This window comes from Theobroma cacao, chromosome 2 (assembly GCF_000208745.1).
Source record: "Theobroma cacao cultivar B97-61/B2 chromosome 2, Criollo_cocoa_genome_V2, whole genome shotgun sequence".
NCBI lineage: Eukaryota > Viridiplantae > Streptophyta > Magnoliopsida > Malvales > Malvaceae > Theobroma > Theobroma cacao.
Genome location: NC_030851.1, coordinates 33,441,718 through 33,460,510, shown reverse-complemented (window position 1 = coordinate 33,460,510; position 18,793 = coordinate 33,441,718). Strand labels below are relative to the sequence as shown.

General features: G+C 37.9%; 3 protein-coding genes across 5 annotated transcripts; all 3 read left to right on the top strand.

Annotated features, from left to right (window-relative positions):
* LOC18609589 (eukaryotic translation initiation factor 4B2) lies at positions 3,930–8,588 on the top strand. Its single transcript, XM_007044772.2, has 3 exons — positions 3,930–5,312; positions 7,306–7,716; positions 8,171–8,588. Exons 1-3 carry the CDS (start codon positions 4,174–4,176, stop codon positions 8,193–8,195), a joined length of 1,575 nt encoding a protein of 524 aa, XP_007044834.2. The 5' UTR covers positions 3,930–4,173; the 3' UTR covers positions 8,196–8,588.
* LOC108660933 (GDSL esterase/lipase At5g14450-like) lies at positions 8,891–12,110 on the top strand. 2 transcript variants are annotated; one of them, XR_001926665.1, is made up of 6 exons: positions 8,891–9,353; positions 9,739–10,024; positions 10,357–10,566; positions 10,703–10,869; positions 11,077–11,547; positions 11,785–11,944. XR_001926665.1 is itself a non-coding variant. In XM_018115459.1 (6 exons), the coding sequence occupies exons 2-6, from the start codon at positions 9,766–9,768 to the stop codon at positions 12,021–12,023; spliced, it is 1,146 nt and encodes a 381-aa protein (XP_017970948.1). In that variant the 5' UTR covers positions 8,891–9,353; positions 9,739–9,765; the 3' UTR covers positions 12,024–12,110. The 2 variants fall into 2 exon arrangements, 1 of the variants encoding a protein (XP_017970948.1); XM_018115459.1 differs by having other exon boundaries at positions 11,077–11,347; positions 11,785–12,110.
* LOC18609588 (GDSL esterase/lipase At5g14450) lies at positions 12,122–15,834 on the top strand. Of its 2 annotated transcripts, none has more exons than XM_018115458.1 (6): positions 12,122–12,181; positions 12,789–13,297; positions 13,596–13,805; positions 13,899–14,071; positions 14,880–15,150; positions 15,296–15,834. In XM_018115458.1, exons 2-6 carry the CDS (start codon positions 12,973–12,975, stop codon positions 15,541–15,543), a joined length of 1,227 nt encoding a protein of 408 aa, XP_017970947.1. In that variant the 5' UTR covers positions 12,122–12,181; positions 12,789–12,972; the 3' UTR covers positions 15,544–15,834. The 2 variants fall into 2 exon arrangements, with proteins under 2 accessions (XP_017970947.1, XP_017970946.1); XM_018115457.1 differs by having other exon boundaries at positions 12,125–12,181; positions 12,773–13,297.

Here is an 18,793-nt window from a genome sequence, read left to right as displayed (position 1 = left end):
ATGTGGGGGTCAATCTTACTGTTCCTATGTGGGAAACAATGGCTTTTCTATAATTAAGTAACTCAACAAAGCAATTTTTGACTGCTTTAGCACATTCAAACTATCAAGATTATAGCAAATAAGATCAATAGCACCAGAATCAATAATCCAATGATTTTGTCTTATCATTTGAACATCCACATTTTTAAGGTTAGAAGGCAAATTGTTTGAAGTGTGGAAACAAAGATGGCCTGAAGTTATACTTGCAAAAGCTAAGTTAACAAGTGCAAGGCTACCTTATTGAGTGATCTGTGTATTGGCCTTACCATCATTGCTGCTTATGTTATTCTCATTTAAGAGCTCCATCAATCTATTGACTTGTTGATTTATAGCTGATATCTAAAACATAGAGCTAGTTCTAGTTCCTTCATTCTCCTGTTCAACCTTGCAATCATCAAATCCTAGTCTATCATATGTCGCAGTCACATTATTAGTCATTGTTTTTCCCTTCTTGAAGTTTGAGTTTGACTTAGTAAATTTGAAGTCTTCTAAGAACCCAATGAGTCTGTAACATTTGTCTTTAGTGTGTCTCTTTTTCCCACAGTGGTTGCAACTGATATCTTCTCTTGTCTTGTTCCTAGTGTCAACAGTGGTCATCATTGTAGAGGACTTAAAAACTGTTTGACCTTGAATGTGCAGACTCCTCTGTGTTTCTTTTCTTTGTACCAGACTATAAACTTTACCCAAGGTTGGAATCGAGTCCATCATTATAATCTGTGATCTAATTGCAGAGAAGGATTCATTTAATCCATTCAAAAATCTAAAGACCATATCCTTTTGATATTGGTCTGAGTATGCTTTGAAGCAATCAGGATTGCAGTTCCCACATTTGCAATGTGGTAGTGGCCTATAACTCCTCAAATCCTCCCAAATTTCCTTAAGTTCAATGAAGAATGAGTCAACTATCCTAGTCCCTTGATTGACATTTCCTAGGGTATATTGGAGATTACATACCTGGGTATCATTTGGTTGAACAAAGTTTTGTTTCAGAGTGGCCCATATTTTAGATGTTGTATCCCTGAAAAATATGGTTGAGGCTATTAGCTGAGTGATTGAGTCAAGCAACCAGGTTACTAATAAATTATTGCATCGGGTCCATGATAAGAAAAGAGGGTCTGTGATTAGAGGCTTAGGTATTGTGCCATTGAGAAATTCTATTTTGTTCCTAATGGACATTGCAAGCAAAAAAGACCTACTTCATGCTATATAATTACTACTGTTGAGTTTGGGATCAACAACCACGGAGTCTAGGCTATCAATTTGATGCAAATAAAAAAGAGATTGACGATATGTTATTAAGTGGTTTGAGTGCTGTTTTGTGTACTAGCTTGAGTTATAGGTTGAGTTGATTCGGTCATGATTAATCAGTTAAACAAAGGTATCTTAAGGATTAGATAATTAGATGATAAACAATACTGATGTGAAGATTAAATGACTCTGATGAATACTAAATCAATAAAAGACAAGGAATAAATTGCTGGAAAGGAAATAAAATAGTCACAAAGGGAAATAGAACAGCCAACCGATGATGTGAAGCCCAATGTTACTGTAGAAGAGCATGAATTTCCAGCTAGATCCTAACTCGCTCTGATACCATGTCAAGAAAATAGCATAGAGAACGAAAGAGAGAGACGACGCTGTGTTTGGGTAGAAAAAATATCCCCAGGGTTTTCTCATAAAAAAAATGCCTAAAGAGGTTGCTTATATACAATGTCTAAACAGTTAGAAACAAGAACAAAAGAAGTAATAATTACAATTATTAACTAACAAAACGGAATTTTAAACGTATTTAATTGAAACGCAATGTTTCAATTTATTTGAAAGTCTTCCTCTTGCTTTCTTCAAAACGGTGCGTATTACTAGTGCTCTTTTATGCCCACATTCCCTTCTCCTTTTTCTGCTCGAGTCTTCTTTAAGGCATTACTGTGCTCTTCATCATAGTTTCAAGCTTATTCAATCCTATGCTATCTAATATCTATTTTCACTTTTCACCAACAGGATATGCATATTCCGTTGCTGAAGGTACTTCGATCTAAAATTTAAGTGCTCTGCTCTTGGTTTGTGAGAACATGCTTATTCTTTCTCTCTTAGAAGTGGAAACTTGTGGTATATCCAACATGGAATTCTTTCAATCACATCAAGCAGTTTAAGTAAAAGAACCCAACAATCTCAAGTTGTTTCTTTCGCACAACACCTTGCCTTTATGTAGGGGTTTCAACGATTGTTATTCATAGTGTATAATAAAATTTGTCATTAACTATCATTCATTATATACATTAATTCTCGTTTCGACAATTCATTTTAAGACAAAATAAGATTTTTTGACTTTCAGTATTAGTGCGCTCTCTCTCTGATATCCTCTTTCAAATTCTCTCTGATTTTTTGCCACTTACCTATTCTCTCTCGCTTACCACAATACTTTAAAATTGCTCTAATCTTCCTATCCGTCTTCTCAACCTTTTATGTATTTCCAATACTTTCTCTCTATTACAAGAACCTCTCGACATACATGAAACAGGCTGCAGTTTTCTTTGCATTCAATGCTGTGACCAAAAGCTACCTCCTCACAAGTAGAGTTGTAATAATAAGACTCCAACAAAGTACGTAGCTGTGGCACATCGTTCATAACTTTCCACTCGAGGCTCTGGCTCCTCTCAGAAGCTTCATAGGGTCATAGCAGAAGAGGATGGCTATTGGCTAACAAGTAGTAATGGTATTTGACCAAAGTGGGTGTCATGTCACAGTTGGATTCCAGCCGAAAGTCAAAACCTCCAAAATTCCCAGCCAAAGAAAAAGGCTCCAATTACTTGGAAGAGATGGCCAACAATTTTCTCTTATGCTGGCGCACAAACATGGCCAAGAGGCAGAGGCATTGGGGCATAAAATTTCTGACTTTGGAGTAATGCTTTGCTGCCTATAAAACGTTCATATTATTTGACTTCCCATTGACAGTCGGACTCTGTGATCATTTGGAAGACTAAAATGGCTGGAGTCGTTTTCGCAATGCACTTTTGGTAGATTCTTAGGTCCAGTTTTTCTGGATTTAAATGTGAACCCAACCTCAATATGAGGCCCTGCCCATAAATGATTTTGCCCAGAAATTCAATCCAATCTATTGACTTAACATAACAACAAAGCAGTTGTTAAGTAACCCATAGCATGATCTTCAGAGGCGGTTTAAACGACCTGCACGTGGTGATCTTGATCCAGTCTTTTGTTTTTATAAGAATTTAAAATTGATAAATAGGAAAGAAAATGGTGGGAATGGAAGAAACTTATTAATATTGGTTTATTTTCATTTGTGGTAACAGAGGTTGAAAATAGAGGAAAAATATACAAAAAAAAAAAAGATGTAAACGTGAATAAAATGAGAATGAGTATTTCTTTTAATTTTTCTCAATCACGAAATGATTGTATTTTGTCAACCTAAGAAATGTGTAAGTAAATACACTTATCTTACTTTTTCTTTCATAAAAGAAAGAAATCCCTTATCTTTATTGGCTTATAATAATATTAATCAGTTGAATAAATATAATTTAGATTGGCTAATTGACATCATATTTTGGACCCTTTGCCTCCATAGAGGAAAGAGCTTCCTTGAAGCACAGAAAATCAGAGAAAAGGCAAGATTCTCCAGACCATCCATCCATCCCTACCGTCCAAAACCTACAAGTCAAATACTACATGGGCTCCACCTTAAATGGGCTACACTCTACACCCACAACATCACATACTCCAAGAACTCCTTCACTCTCTCTCATTGGACCGTGCATTCCACTTCCCTTCCTGCACGTTAGTACCATTATATTTTACCCCACTCCCTCTCTCTCTCTCTCTACACAAAACGCATTGGGCTCAGATGTTTTAATTTATTTTCTTCAACTACAATTTTTCACACACACAAAAAAGAAAAAAAATAAAAGAAGAAAAACAACTGTAACCCGCTCTTAACTTCTTCGCATGCAATCGGAGCTCCGGCTCCCTTAACGGAGCCCCAGCTCAATTATCTCATTTTCCCTCTCTTTTAGATCTCTGTCCCATTTCCTCTCTTGTTTTTTTCCCCAGATCTCAACTGAACCAAACAACCAAAAAAAGGAAAACAAAAAAGACGAAATAATATAAAATTTTTCAAAAATGTCGAAACCCTGGGGTGGCATCGGCGCGTGGGCCGCCGAGGCCGAGCGAGAAGAAGCTGAGGAGCGTGAAGCTGCGAAAGCCGCAGCCGCTGCGGCAGCTGCTGCCCCCACTGCTGAGTCGCAGAGTTTTCCTAGCCTAAGGGAAGCTGTTAGCACGAAGGCTAAGAAGAAGAAAATGACTCTCTCAGAGTTCACCATGGGGACTTATTCGTCGTCCGGCGGCGGCGCTAGGGTAACGGAATACAACAGGCTGACACCCGAAGAGATGATGCTCCTGCCAACCCGACCCAAGGAACGGTCCGCCGAGGAAATGCAGTATGGGCGTCTCGGGGGTGGGTTTTCGTCTTATGGGAGGTCCGGTCCGCCTGCGGGTCGGGTTATGCGTGACCGTGAGGACAGCGACGGGTCATGGGGCTCGGGAAGGAGGGCGTACGGAGGTTTTGATGAAGAACGACGGGGTCCGCCTTCTAGGGTTTCTGATTACGATCCGCCGTCGCGTGCCGATGAGGTGGACAACTGGGCAATGGCTAAGAAAGCAACTTCTTCGTTTGATTCAGGCAGGCAAAATAGATACGGTGGGCTTGGAACTGGAGGTGGTGGTGGAATGTCTAGGGCGGATGAGGTTGATAATTGGACAGCTGGGAAACGGCCAATTCCAGTTCGATCTTCAACGTTTGGTTCGGGTTTTCGTGACTCTGGACCCGAGCCTGATAGATGGACCCGAGGTGGTGGTGGTGGGGGTGGATTCCGAGAGGAAAGGCCTAGATTAGTTTTGGATCCACCGAGAGGGGAAGTGAATGAGCCAGTAGTTAAGACGAATAAGCCGAATCCTTTTGGGGCAGCGAGGCCCAGGGAAGAGGTGTTGGCAGAGAAAGGATTGGATTGGAAGACGCTGGATTCTGAGATTGAGGCAAAGAAGGTAACTAGTAGGCCTACCAGCGCACACTCTAGCAGGCCATCGAGCGCACAATCCAGCAGGTCCGAGGGTCCCCAGCAGCAAGCGATTGAAAATGTAGTGAAGCCGAGGCCAAAGGTGAATCCATTTGGGGATGCTAAGCCTAGAGAAGTTTTGCTGGAAGAACGAGGTCAGGATTGGCGTAAGATTGATCGTGAATTGGAACGTCGTAGGATCGAAAGGTTTCCATTTCATTTCTGTATTCGTTATGTTTATAATTTATTGCCAAATGGTTTTGGTGGAATCTTTTAGAATTGCTTTTGTTCTGTTTCCTTCAGTGTTATTATTAATGATGGTTTTGAAGATGCTTAAGTGATCAGCATATTTGCTGCAGTAAATTACCTTATCTGTTACTACATTGCTGTTATTGCAGATTCTTTTATTCTCCATAATTAGTGCGTATATTATGTTGTCTATTAAGCAATCCGATGATCTATGACTTTGAAATTAATGTGGAACAGTTCAAATATCATATGAAGAATATTATTTAAGGATGAGCCTAGATTTATTGAATCATGTTGCTTTAAACCTAGAAAATGTAATTGCTGCCTATTGTTTTTTTTTTCTTAAAATAGTTTTGTTCTTTTTGATATTTCTTTGGAACCACTAAATCATTGTTCATTGTCTGATTGCTGCCGTGAATTTTGTGTAGCATGTGAATTTTTCCAGTATCATATAAAATATTAAACAATTCCTTTATATCTGTTCTCTGTAGAGTGTTGAGTTGTTCTTAAGGGGGTGTTTTTGTATTGTGTAAGATCAATAGTTCGTGCATTGCGTGCCTCTCTACCCTGCTGGGAATTGAGTTGTTTTAGAGTCGTTCTTTTTTTTTTTTCCTGTGGGGTGGGGGGAGTTCGAGGAGACTTTTGGAGTTGTTTGTGCTTACATCTTTGTTAGACAACACAGAACTGATAAGTTTAGTATGATGAAGCTGGTCTAGCTGCAAACAACTGAATTTACTTAACAGATGATTTACTGATTGAGCAGATTTTTTTTTAAAGTGAGTATAGTTGCTGAAGCGCTTGATGATGGAGTCTAGGGTTCCATCTTAGAAACTATTATTGGATTATGTATGAGTTCCCGACAGCTGTTAGGGTTCTGAATCAAGCTTGAGCAGCTTTTTCATGCATTAAAACCGAATTTGCTGTTGAATTTTAAAAAGAGTTTTTCAGTTATGAATTTGAAATATTTTCTTGGTTATGGTACCACAAATATTGGGGCTTGTTGAATAAAAAACTACAGCCAATTAAGTTTTTTTTTTCCTTTTTGGTGGGTTAGGGGAGTATAGTTACTTTTTTCTTTCCTTTCTGGTTGGCCAGGGGATTCCTCTTTTATTTTCTTCTTCTTGACAGCTATGTTTAGCCATGTTCCCAAATTTACATACATTTACCAAATCGGAAATGTTATTATTTTGATGTGGATGGGCATGCTTTTGGTCTAATATCTTTTCCATTTGCTTGCCCTCTGCTGCAGGAAGTGAACACATGTACACAATCCTTAACACTCTTCACAAGTCGTTTGTAAATGAGATTACCCTGAGATTAATGTGGTGCACATGTAGGTAGCATAGGAAACTTTACCTATAAACATTACATTTTGTTGTTTTTTAGTCCAAGACTAAGGCAGGATGAGTACTACCCTTTCCTCCCATTGTAACACTTTGTTCAATCACTCTTCCACACGTCTTTGCTTCTTTAAAGTTCTTGAAGTGCTTATTTAGTTTAGGTTTTAGACCTTTTTTTCTGTCACTCCAGCTGAAACCATGTTTTTATGTGTATATGTGCTTGTTTCAAATTTTTGTGTGATATGTAAACTTGTGTGCTTCCTTTATTTAGCCTTATTTATCTTGGAGTTACTTTTAATCGAACATCATCTTTAATTCTTCTGCCAGATTATTAATGCATCATAGTTATAAGGTGTTACTTCATCAATTTTCTTTGTGATTTTCTATTGTTCTGTAGTAAGAGAATGCTTTGTTTAATTGGGGTGACTGCACATTCTTTCTGGTTTCCTTTGTAAGGTTGTCATCTAGATGATTTCAGATGCCCCAATCATTTTTTGTACTTGCACACAGTTGTTTCTCAATTCCCTTTTGTTCATCTCTTGCTCGCAAGCAACTTTTGAATATATGGCCCACCATTGTGTTCTCAATTTCTGATGAGAAAAATGTTTCAGGCCAGAAACAGAGGAAAAGATATTGAAAGAAGAAATAGATAATCTAAAGAAGGAGATTGAGAAAGAATCAATATCAAAAGTGGAATCTGCTGGAGACCAACCTACTTTACGTGACACACTGCTTCGCAAAGAAAGGGAATTAGAAATACTTATCCGAGATTTGGATAACAAAGTTAGATTTGGGCAGAAAGCTGTTGAAAGGCCTGGTTCTGGAGCTGGCAGGATTGGCAGCTTACCTGATAGACCATCTTCTCAGTCTGGGTCAATTGATGGGTCTAGAGGTGTGGACTTCATGAATAATAGGCCTAGATCTCGTGGTACTGCTGATGCATGGACAAGGCCTGGTGATGAGCGAAGAGGATTTCAGGGTGGCAAGGATAGAGGTTTCCTGGGAAACAGAGATTTGGACAGGTAAGGATATAGCATGTTACCAGTTTATTCTCTCATGCCTTTCTGCTTCTCCTTTCTCCAGTCTTCATGGAAAACTTTGCGTCCTTAGCTGAGTAATTTGTTTTTCTGGCGCCCTACTTTTTTCTCACTTTGTAGATATAATGAATAGGAGAATTTGTGAGTTTTACGAGAGTGCATGGTATACTAAGGTGGCCTTTTCTGGCAGATTGATTCTTTTTTTTTTTTTTTTTGAGGAAAAAAAGAAATGGAGTATTTACCATTGTTTTCATTCTATCCAATTCCATTATCTGTATGTCATATTTTGAAATGTTTAACTAAATATTGGCTTGTGTTGCTCTTTCATTTCATTTGTGATGCTGTTTTGCCCACTATGACGTGTTAAGAGTGTGCATATGTGCTCATAAAAATTAGACTAGTCAAATGGCTAATAACATTATGTTGTTTTAAATGGCAGGTCAAGGTCAAGGGAGAGATGGTGAAGTGTAATTGGCAATTGATTTGTTAAATTCTATCGTCTACTTTTGACCACCTGGACCAATAATATTTTGTCTTCTCACTTCTTTTTAATTGTTCTCGTCGTTTTGCTCTGGTAAAGTGGGGCAAGGATTCTTGGGTATTGGAACACGGACCTCAGCGTTAATCTATTGTTACATCTTGAAGCTATGTAAAATGGCCTTTCCACCACTCTTCCTCTTTTTGGCTTTTTTGTTTTGTTTTTTTTTCTCCCCCTAGGACTCAAATTTGATTTAACAAACATTGTGGGATTCACCAGTTTATTTTTGAGGTTCCTTTGGAATGTTAGATAGATAATCTGGTGTATTGTTCATGAGGTTGAGGTTGTTAGTGAATTGTTATTCCGACTGTTTTGTTTTTGGTGTGAGTGACATGATGGAGGTGGAAACTGCGGACCATGGTTTCCCTTAAAAGAAAAGAGAGAAGAAATTAGTTTTAAAACAAAATTCCCAACTTGCTCACACTACAGTTCGATTAGAGGTTGGCGTTGGGACTCTGTTTATGAAGCTGCGGGGGTGGACAAAGTATATGCTCTTGAAATGATGAAAAGGAGCCCCTTAGAAATGAATTTGTTTTCATTTGTACTACAGTTTGTTTTATGTTTTACTATTTATTATTTATTTAATTATTTGCATTGTTAATTCATGCTGGAGATACACCTATAAATAACGAAATGCATAATTCATTGGGTTTACAATCAAAGCAAAGCATGGACACAAAGGCTTTAGGAATTCAATTCGCGTAGAGCTACAACGTTTGATACTGGCCAACGATGGATTGAGAACGGAATCTGAATGAGTGTGCTCCTTTTGAGACCCCGTGTCGTTTTTGCGTTCAAAAGAAGCAACAACTCAACGCCCAATTGGCGACCTTATCAGGCCTCCTTCATTTGCTTTAACGCCAACTTGTATTCTTTACCTGACAAACTACTTTATCTTGTCTATTGTCTTTGGTATTGTATGGTACAATATGTAATCGTAACACAGAATTTGTCTGATGCATTTGCCGTCCCCGGTTCCAAAAATGAAGATGGTCAACTTCTTTTAAGTATGGAGCGGCCCCCTGCATCTCAATGAGCAACTACCAGAGTTGTTTCCCCTCAAAGGATCTTGCCCTTACCAAAGGTACAGTTTCTAATTTCCCTTGTAATCTTCTAATCCTTTGATTCCTCTCTGAGCCAGTGAATGCGGTGTGTATTCTTTCTCATCTTCTGTTCCGAGGAACCTCGAGTCATTTTGTGCCTCTGACTACCATCTTCATCCTAAGAACTAAAGCTGTCAATGTGGCGGCATCAATATAGGCTTTTCCTCTTTTCACTGTTTCTAATCATATTCTTCTCTGTAACTGAATATAAAAATCCACAAATCAATGATCTTTTCCAACTGGTATTACTTCTGATTATTAAGTTATAGGTTGAGCCTCCTTCTCACTGTGCCACAGTTTTCCGTATTAGCTGTTAAAAGTTTACTATACCTGGTTTATCTGATATTGCTCCTTTTTTTGTTAAAGATCTGATAGATTTTGGGAAAGCCTTACATGGACTGTGGAAGCCTTACCAGTATTAGCAAAAGGGAGACTGTAATGGCTATGGCAATCGGCTTGTCACTTGTGGCTTCGTTAGTCGGTTCAACTTGTGGTTGTCATTTTTCAGCAATTTACGCCTTGGGCGATTCAAACTCTGACACAGGAAGTGTCTCAGCAACATTTGGTCGGGTTCCTCCTCCTTATGGCGAGACCTTTTTTGGTAGGCCTTCTGGTCGGTATTCTGATGGGCGTCTGATCATCGATTTTATAGGTAACCGTGGCTTTATTCAGTTGACATTTCTCTGATTCAAGTTTGAAGTTTTGTGACAGTTTGATTGCAGCTATAATAGGAGGAAAACTGCCCACACGTTGATAGATGGTAGGGAACTAAGCTCATATTATGACCATTCCTACTGTATGTTCATTCAGGAAGGAACCTGCTTTGATATTTACAATGTCAACTTTTGGTTAAAGCCATCTCACCATGTCATGGAACTCTTTTGGTTCTTTTTGTACCTCCATAGATGAGATGATCTCTTCGACTGACCTTTTCTAAACAAGACAACCTGTGAGATTTATTAAGTTTGTTAACAATCTGTGCAGCTGATGAGTTGAAATTGCCTTTCTTGAATGCATATCTTGATGCAATAGAGTCAATTTACAGCCATGGAGCAAATTTTGCAGCAAGCGGATCAACAATTCAACCAGCTGATAGCAAGTTAGTTGGGGCAGGTTTTAATCCCTTATCCCTGGATATACAGCTCTTGCAGTTTGAGCAACTTAAAGAACGCACCAACGAGCTTTATGGCCAAGGTTAGTTATGCATACTTTGTGGCTTCAGAAATATTCTGCAAGTAGTGCTATGCAATTTTTGATAAAATGTTTATATTTTTTTCATTTATCATGATGATTAATGTTGTGCTTGCTTGTTTTTCGGACAAGAATTCAGATATTAGTATTACGGACAGGCTCTCCAGGCCAGAGGAGTTCTCAAAGGCCCTTTACATGTTAGATTGTGGACAGAATGATCTCCATTATGGCCTTGTAACAACTACAGAGGAACAGGTGAAGGCATCCGTTCCCAACATAATCAGTCAGCTTACTGTGGCAATAAAGGTAATATTGATGTTACTTTAACAGTTTTCCAGCATAGTTGCACTTGGATTTTTCACCCTTAGATGCTGTAGATTATTGTAACTAGTGTCATGAATATATAATTGAATGCCTTGCCTTTATTTAGATGACAAGCTTTTAAGACATCTCATGTTCAAAAATCACAATTGAATGACTTCTGTTTTGCTATTTCTTTTTCTGTCTTTTCAGAAGCTCTATCAAAATGGTGCAAGAATATTCTGGATGCATAATACCGGTCCCATTGGCTGCTTGCCTATTTTTGTTATAAATTCCCCTCCAAAGCCTGGAAATGCTGACCAAGCGGGCTGCATTAAGTCTTACAATGAAGTGGCTCAAGAATTCAACAAGCAGCTTAAAGACAGGGTTTCTCAACTTAGGGCCAAGCTCCTCGATGCAAGGCTTATATATGTTGATATCTACTCAGCTAAATACTCTCTAATTAGTGAAGCGAATAAACATGGTAGGTTTTACCCTATAATTGACCTTTTCAGTTATGTGACATCTTTCTTTTTGCTGTCAGAAGTTCCGTAGTGGGTTAGCCTTGGTGCTGTTGTAAGTTGTTCCACTGTGACCTGGTGGTCCCAGGTTGAATCTGCAAAGGAGGGGAAAGACTCTGTAATTTGACCTCTCCTAGAACCCAGAATGTTGGAGCTTCTTCTAGTGAGCTGCCCTTTGTCATAAGTTCCACAGTATCGCAACAATTATGTCTGTAGCTTTTCAAAAAAAAAAAAAAATTATATCTGTATCTTTAGCAATAATTAAGATTTTATCTTGCTATGATGCTTATTGTGATGCCATATTGTTGATTATGTTTTTATTTGTCCACGCAAAATGCAATAGAAGATTAGAAATTTCATTGGAACATTCTAACGCCCATCTTTGATTTGGTAATTGCAGGCTTTGTTGGTCCTTTTATGAACTGTTGCGGGCAGTACGGTTATTATCACGTCGAATGTGGGAAGGCATCTGTGGTGAACGGTACTGAAATTTTTGGGGCTTCTTGCAGTGATCCTTCCAAACACATCAGCTGGGATGGCATTCATTATACTGAAGCTGCAAACCAGTGGGTGGCCAACAAGATTTTGGATGGCTCCCTCTCAGATCCCCCAGTTCCCATAACCAGAGCATGTCTCTAGCCTCTTTCTTATTCACTTATAAGCCCAAATATACTGTTATGTACTATTTCTTTATCCCTGGTAAATGAAAAGATTTCGATTCAGAGAGATGAACATTGCAGCCTAAAGAATCTCAACCAGATCCAAGTTGCCAGCTTCCAAAGAATAAACTCATTCTGGTAGGAATCAGTCACTTCCATGTTACATCCATCCTTAACTGCACATCCGATATTATTGTTCTGAACGCCACCACTCTCTCAGCATTAACTTTGTTAAACGCCCACTTGACATTTCGCCCATTTGTTCCAATTCCTGTAAATAAATGTGGTAAAAATCAGAGAAAAAGGAGAAACAAGGAACTGCTTTTACCAAATTATCGCCTTCTCCTGTAGTTTGGTGATCAGAAAGTAAAAAGGATAGGAAGGCAAAATGGGTGGTGGCTGGTGGGGTAGAGCTAAATAGCAGTGGCATTGCGTAGTACTAGTGGTGGACCATAGGAGTAATCTTCAAGTAATTGACAATACAATAGTACATAAGTTTAAGGAAAAGCAGCATTTCGAGGTAGGTTGGGGAAGACTGCGACAAGACACCTGACAATAAATAAGTTTATCTTATGAACATTAAAGCTATATTAGCAATAAAAAAATTAAGGCCAAATGCATAGTTTATGATTTGGTAATCCATTATTATAATATTATTCATCTAGATCTGACCTTAAACTTATGGTTTATGAATCCGAATTTATTTACCCAAGTCGAAGATTTTTTTAGTTATGCTGCCTCACAGAGCACACTTCTACTTCAAACTTGCTGGCATTCTTTGCAAGAAAGAGGCTCCTTCAGCTCCCTGGAAGGACACTGATTTTAGTCCAGACGGTGTTTTTTCCCTCCAAATATTGAATCACGTGTCAACTAGTAGTACGAGACTTTAGCACTGTCAGCTGTTTGCTAAACGGTCTGAGAGCATCAGCATGGACGGGGCAAGACCCGGTATTCGTATCAGTAGGAGATGGAAGACTGCTTCTGCTTGGGCTTCAAGAAAGAATGTAAAAACGTTTGCAATAGCAGCCTTCTTTGCTGTTGCCTTCTCTCTTTTCTTGCTCAGTGCAAAGCAAAGGAGTGTTGGTCAATTCAATGGTTGTGATTTTCCGGCCATATTCAACTTTGGAGATTCGAATTCAGACACCGGCGGAAAGTCTGCTGCATTCGGCCGGATTCCTTTGCCTAATGGCAATACCTTCTTCCATAAGCCAGCTGGGAGATATTGCGATGGGAAACTGATCATTGATTTTATAGGTCAGCGAGTGCGCATTTCTTTTTCATTTCTTCAGTATTAATGAAAAAGGCTGTTCATTTAGATGCACCCATAAGAAAGACTTATCCATTTGCGCATATTATAGTTTTTCAATCCTTCTAGTTCAAAGCTCAACCTTGGGACTTTTCACATCCTTGGGTTTTTGATTGTGGTAATTTCTTTTGTATATGATCTGTCAAGTAGTTTAAAATCTGTGCAAAGCCTGTATCTGCTAGGTGGTCACTTGACAAAATTCCAAGCTTTGAATCCAAGTATTAAATCTGTGGTCACTCTTTGCAGCTGAGAAACTGGGACTGCCATATTTGGGTGCGTATCTGGACTCAATAATTGCAAACTTTCAGCATGGAGCTAATTTTGCTACAGCAGGGTCTACAATTCAGTCACTGGATGCCAGAATGTTTAAGCAAGGGTTTAGCCCTATTTCTCTTGATGTACAACTTTTGCAATTTGAACAGTTCAAAGAAAGAATAAATGAGCTATACAAAGAAGGTTAGAAACAATTGCAGAAAGTAAGGGAAAAAGTGACATAATTGGACTTTTCATTTTTCATGGAATGAAATTTGCTGATAATTTTCTTTTCAGGTTTGAACTCAAACATCAAAAGCAAGCTTGCAAGACCAGAGGACTTCTCACGCGCATTATACACATTTGATATTGGACAGAATGATCTTAGTGCTGCATTTAAGTCAATGACAGAGAAACAGGCTGTGCAATCTGTTCCGGGAATAATTAACCAGTTGGCGCAGGCTGTAAAGGTAAATAGAAGTTATGCTTACACAATTTTATCAGAGTCTTGATTTCCTTATAATAAATGAGGAGATTGATGTGGTTCCGGAAAACTCTGTATCTACAATACTTCTGCATGCTTACACCATGCACGAAGCTTACTCTAAAGCACAGTAAATAGTCTAATTATAACTTTCTATATGCATTTTCTTTTGTTAGGTTTCGGTAAATAGCTCAAATGAATAACTGGTACAAGTGTGGCTAACACTTTGATGCTCTGAGATATAAACTTCTAAGTGGCAAGCAAATATAATGGCACCAGATGTTCTTTTTCATTTATTATTGCTCTAGGCAGATCTGGAAAGGGCCTTGTTCATTTGCTGATGTTGTATTGCCCTAGGTAGAGAATAACATGGAAAATAGTGCTTGGGAATTGATATTACTGCAACTTGAAGATCTTATTAGCCAAAACCAAGGACAAGCGTAGTCCTTCCCTTGTAAGAACAATCATAATTTCTTAGAAAGCTCATACAAATTATAGAAACTTGAAAGATAAGTAAGAAAACATCTCCATCATGCTGGCCCAAAGAGTCATGCAGTTCATAAATTCTGTTAATTTGAAACTTCATAAAGAGAAAGACAGAACCAACTTTGATGATTGTCCTTATATATCTGTTGGACGATGCTCTTAATATTAGTCTGCTAGATTTACAGCTTCTAGTTACTCATGCACATAAGATTGGCCTCGATGTATTGCAGAAGATTCAGCATACACTCATAATAACTATAATATAAAAAAAAAAAGAAAAAGATTTAACCTCATTTCTTCTGTTTCAGCGACTACACCATCAAGGAGCAAGAACATTCTGGATACATAACACCAGTCCAATAGGCTGTTTGCCCTACCAGGTTCTAGATTATCCTCCACAAACTGAAAATATGGATCAAAATGGTTGCATAAGGTCTCATAATGAGGTCGCTCAAGAATTTAACAGGCAGCTTAAAGAGAGAGTTTCCCAACTCAGGATGCAACTCCCAGATGCAGTACTGACTTATGTTGACATTTACTCAGCTAAATATTCTTTAATCTCTGAAGCAAAGAAGCATGGTAAGCTCAGTTGTCTACTTATCTTTGTTTCCACAGCCAAAATTAATAAAAGATGAACTTCTATAAGAAACTGCAATGTGGAAACTCTCAATTATGAGCTTCACATTTCATTATGTTCTATATTTAATACCGACCCTTCTAGCAGGATTTGCAAATCCACTTACATATTGCTGTGGGCATTATCGGGATATACTGTGCTGGAGGAAGAAAATAGTGAATGGGACGGAAATTTTGGGGACTTCATGCGGCAACCCTTCAGCTTATATAAGTTGGGATGGCATTCATTATTCCCATGCTGCAAATTTGTGGGTAGCTAATAAGGCTCTTGATGGATTGTTTTCAGACCCTTCAACCCCCATTACTGAAGCATGCCACATGCCTCTTCGTTTGTAATTCTAGGCCCAAATCACCGCTTTAGGTCACAGACACTATTCTGCAACAAAAATGTAACTAGGTCCTACTTTATAAGTGTTCATAGATGTGCCGTTATCTTTTCTTTTTTCCCACTTTCTGTGAGACCCCGACCTTTTATAGAGGATAGAATGTAAAAAATCCTTTGTTGAGCTTGTAAGAATTTTTGTTTTGATCTCATTCTTAGTGTTTATATCTTGGACAAATTGAAAACCAAGATGATTTGATGAGTATATGGATTTTTGGAGTCCATGTGGACAAGTTTTAAGGTTATTTTTAACATTCTGGAACTGAAGCATCGATACATGAAAAGATAAGTCTTAATACTTCCTATCCAGAAGACTTTCTTGCAAGGCTAAAGGAATGAACTATTGAGATACGGAGTCATAGTCTCAAAACCTTCAAACCCAATGGAAAAGTATTGATACTTTTTGAAAAAGTATGGAGACTTGTTGTGGGGGCAAAAACGGATTTTCACACTTAACACTATAAATAGAACACATTTTTCAAAAGCTTTAGCCCCCCGCAGCATTTTGTAGCTCGCTTCTCAAGTCTCAGCCTTTCCTCAACCCTCTTGCTACAAGGTCTCATTTTTGAAGAGTATTTTCAGATTTATGGGTTTTGAAAACTTTAAAAAAGGTGAGTTTCAATCTTAAAAGCTCTTGAATCTTTGTTTTCCAGCATTGAGAATTATTTCTCTCATTAGATTTCTTGTTTTCAGAAAAGGAGTTGAAATCCTAAGTGGGTTCCTCTCATTACAAGCTCACTAAGGTAAATGAAGACCTAGATTTTAGTAGTTGTGATGTTAGTTTAACATGTGACAGTAGATTTACATACTGGAAAATAGATTAAGAGAGGTTAAGTTAGGATTTAAGCTGACCTAACATTGAGCTATAGGATTGTTGGATTAAACGGAAGTTAATGTGTTAGTGATTACTACTTTAAGATCATTCGAAACTTCAACAGTTAGCGGAAGTAAGGACGCTACACTTCGAGCGCGTGTTCGTCAACAACTTGATCAAAGTGGGTAGACACCTCCTATTTAATGTATTTTGTGATATGTAAAGTGAAGCATGTTTTATGAAATCCTTGGTTGAAATGCATTAAATGATAATGCTATGATTATCGATGTCTTATTGAAAGACTTTGAAAATGGATTTCAAAAAGTATATATACGAGATGTAAATATGACTAATATATAGTAGTTTTGAATAAAGGGGAACAAGTCCTTTAAAAATGTTTTTACTTGAAGAATCTTTGATTGAATGGATGAGTTGAATGATGCATAACTAGTTCATTGCTTATGTGAATATATGATTGTCACTTCTTGTGATATGAATGTGGAGGATTATTGCCCACCTCTCAAAATGAATACTAGTGGATGTGTTGATGCCCACATATGACAAAATTATTGAAGAAGTGGCGCAGAGGGTCAAGGAAATGATGTGAGAATGTAGGTTTTTCTCATTCAGGGAATGGTCAGCTTACAAAATATATATATACAAGGGTTTCTGACTAACCAGCTGATGAAAGAGGAAATGCTAATTAACTAAATATTAACAACTAACTAACCAACATTTAAAAAGGGTAAAGTAGAAAAGTAAAAACTTCTAACGATAACTTTGGGACCCAAGTCATAAGTGAAACGATGCACTTCAACTTTCCCTTATTGCCTTGCTTAAAAATGACGCATATGGTTTTCCTATCCCCTGTTCAATGGTCTCCAGCAGTTTTTCTTCCTTGAATTGAAGTGTTCTTCATTTTTGAACCAATAGGATGTTTTCCTTTGAATGAGTATCCTTCTGAAAGCTGCATATAAACTTCTTCCTCCAAGTCTCCATTCAAGAAGGCATTATTTATATCAAGATGTGAAAGTGTCCATTTGTATGCTGCTGCTAATGCAAAGAAAGTTCTGACTGTGGTTTGTTTTGCCACAAGACTAAAGGTCTCTTGGTAATCAAAACCCTCAACTTGATTATATCCCTTGGCTACCAATCGAGCCTTGAATCTCTCTATACTTCCATCAGCTTTCAACTTGAGTTTATACACCCATTTGCATCCAATTGCATGGGAATTCAAGGGCAATGGGACTACATTCCATGTCTTGTTATCTTCCAAAGCCTTAAGCTCAACATTCATGGCATCTCTCCAATGTGAGTGGTTCACAGCATCTTGATAAGAACTTGGTTCATGAATATTTGACAAAGAAATTGTGAAGGCCTTATGTGCTGGTGTGAGTTTTTTATATGATAGGAAACTGGTTATAGGGTGCATTGTGACTGAATTTGTATGAGATGGCAGTTCAGTATAATAAGCATCTAGGTATTTAGGAGCTTGTCTATGTCTAAAACTCTTCCTAAGTGGTTGAACAGGCTCAATAGTTTCCTAGGTGGCTTCTGTTTCAGATTCTGAAACTTGCAGAGTATGCATTGGTGATGAACTATGAGTTTGAATATCATTTATCGATGTGGAGATAGGTTTTGAACTTGTTGAAGGTTCATTTGTAGGTAATTCAGTCGATGTATGATCATGAAAGGCAGAATTTGTTGAGTCAAAGTCAAAAATATTCATGGCGGCAGCATGCACATTAGGTATTTGATGAAATGCAGAATCTTGTGAGTCATGCTACAAGGTTCTATATGGGAATACATTCTCATGGAAGACAACATTCCTTGATATTATGACCTTTTGTGCATGCAAATCATAAACTCTGTACCCTTTGACATAATTTGGGTATCCTAGAAATACACATTTACTTGCCCTGCTATCAAATTTTTTTCTGTTATGTGCTAGTGTGGAAATGAAGCAAAGGCATCCAAAAACTCTAAAATAATCAAAGGTAGGTGGTTCTTGGTACAACAATTGGTAAGGAGATTTGTTTTGGAGGATTCTAGTTGGTACTCTATTTATAATATGGATGGCAGTGAGTATTGCATCACCCCAAAAGTACATTGGAAGTTTAAACTGAATCATAAGAGACCTTGCTACTACCAAGATATGCTAGTGCTTCCTTTCGACAACTCCATTTTGTTCTGGAGTATCTACACAGGACAAATGATGAGTTATACCTATTTTTGCATAAAATTCAGCAAGTTTAAACTCTCGACCATTATTTGATCTCAAGCTTTTGATTTTAGAGTTAAATTGCCTTTGAACAAAACAGTTAAAAGAGGGAATGATTAAACTAATATCAGATTTACTTTTCATTAAGAAAATCCAGGTGAACCTTGTG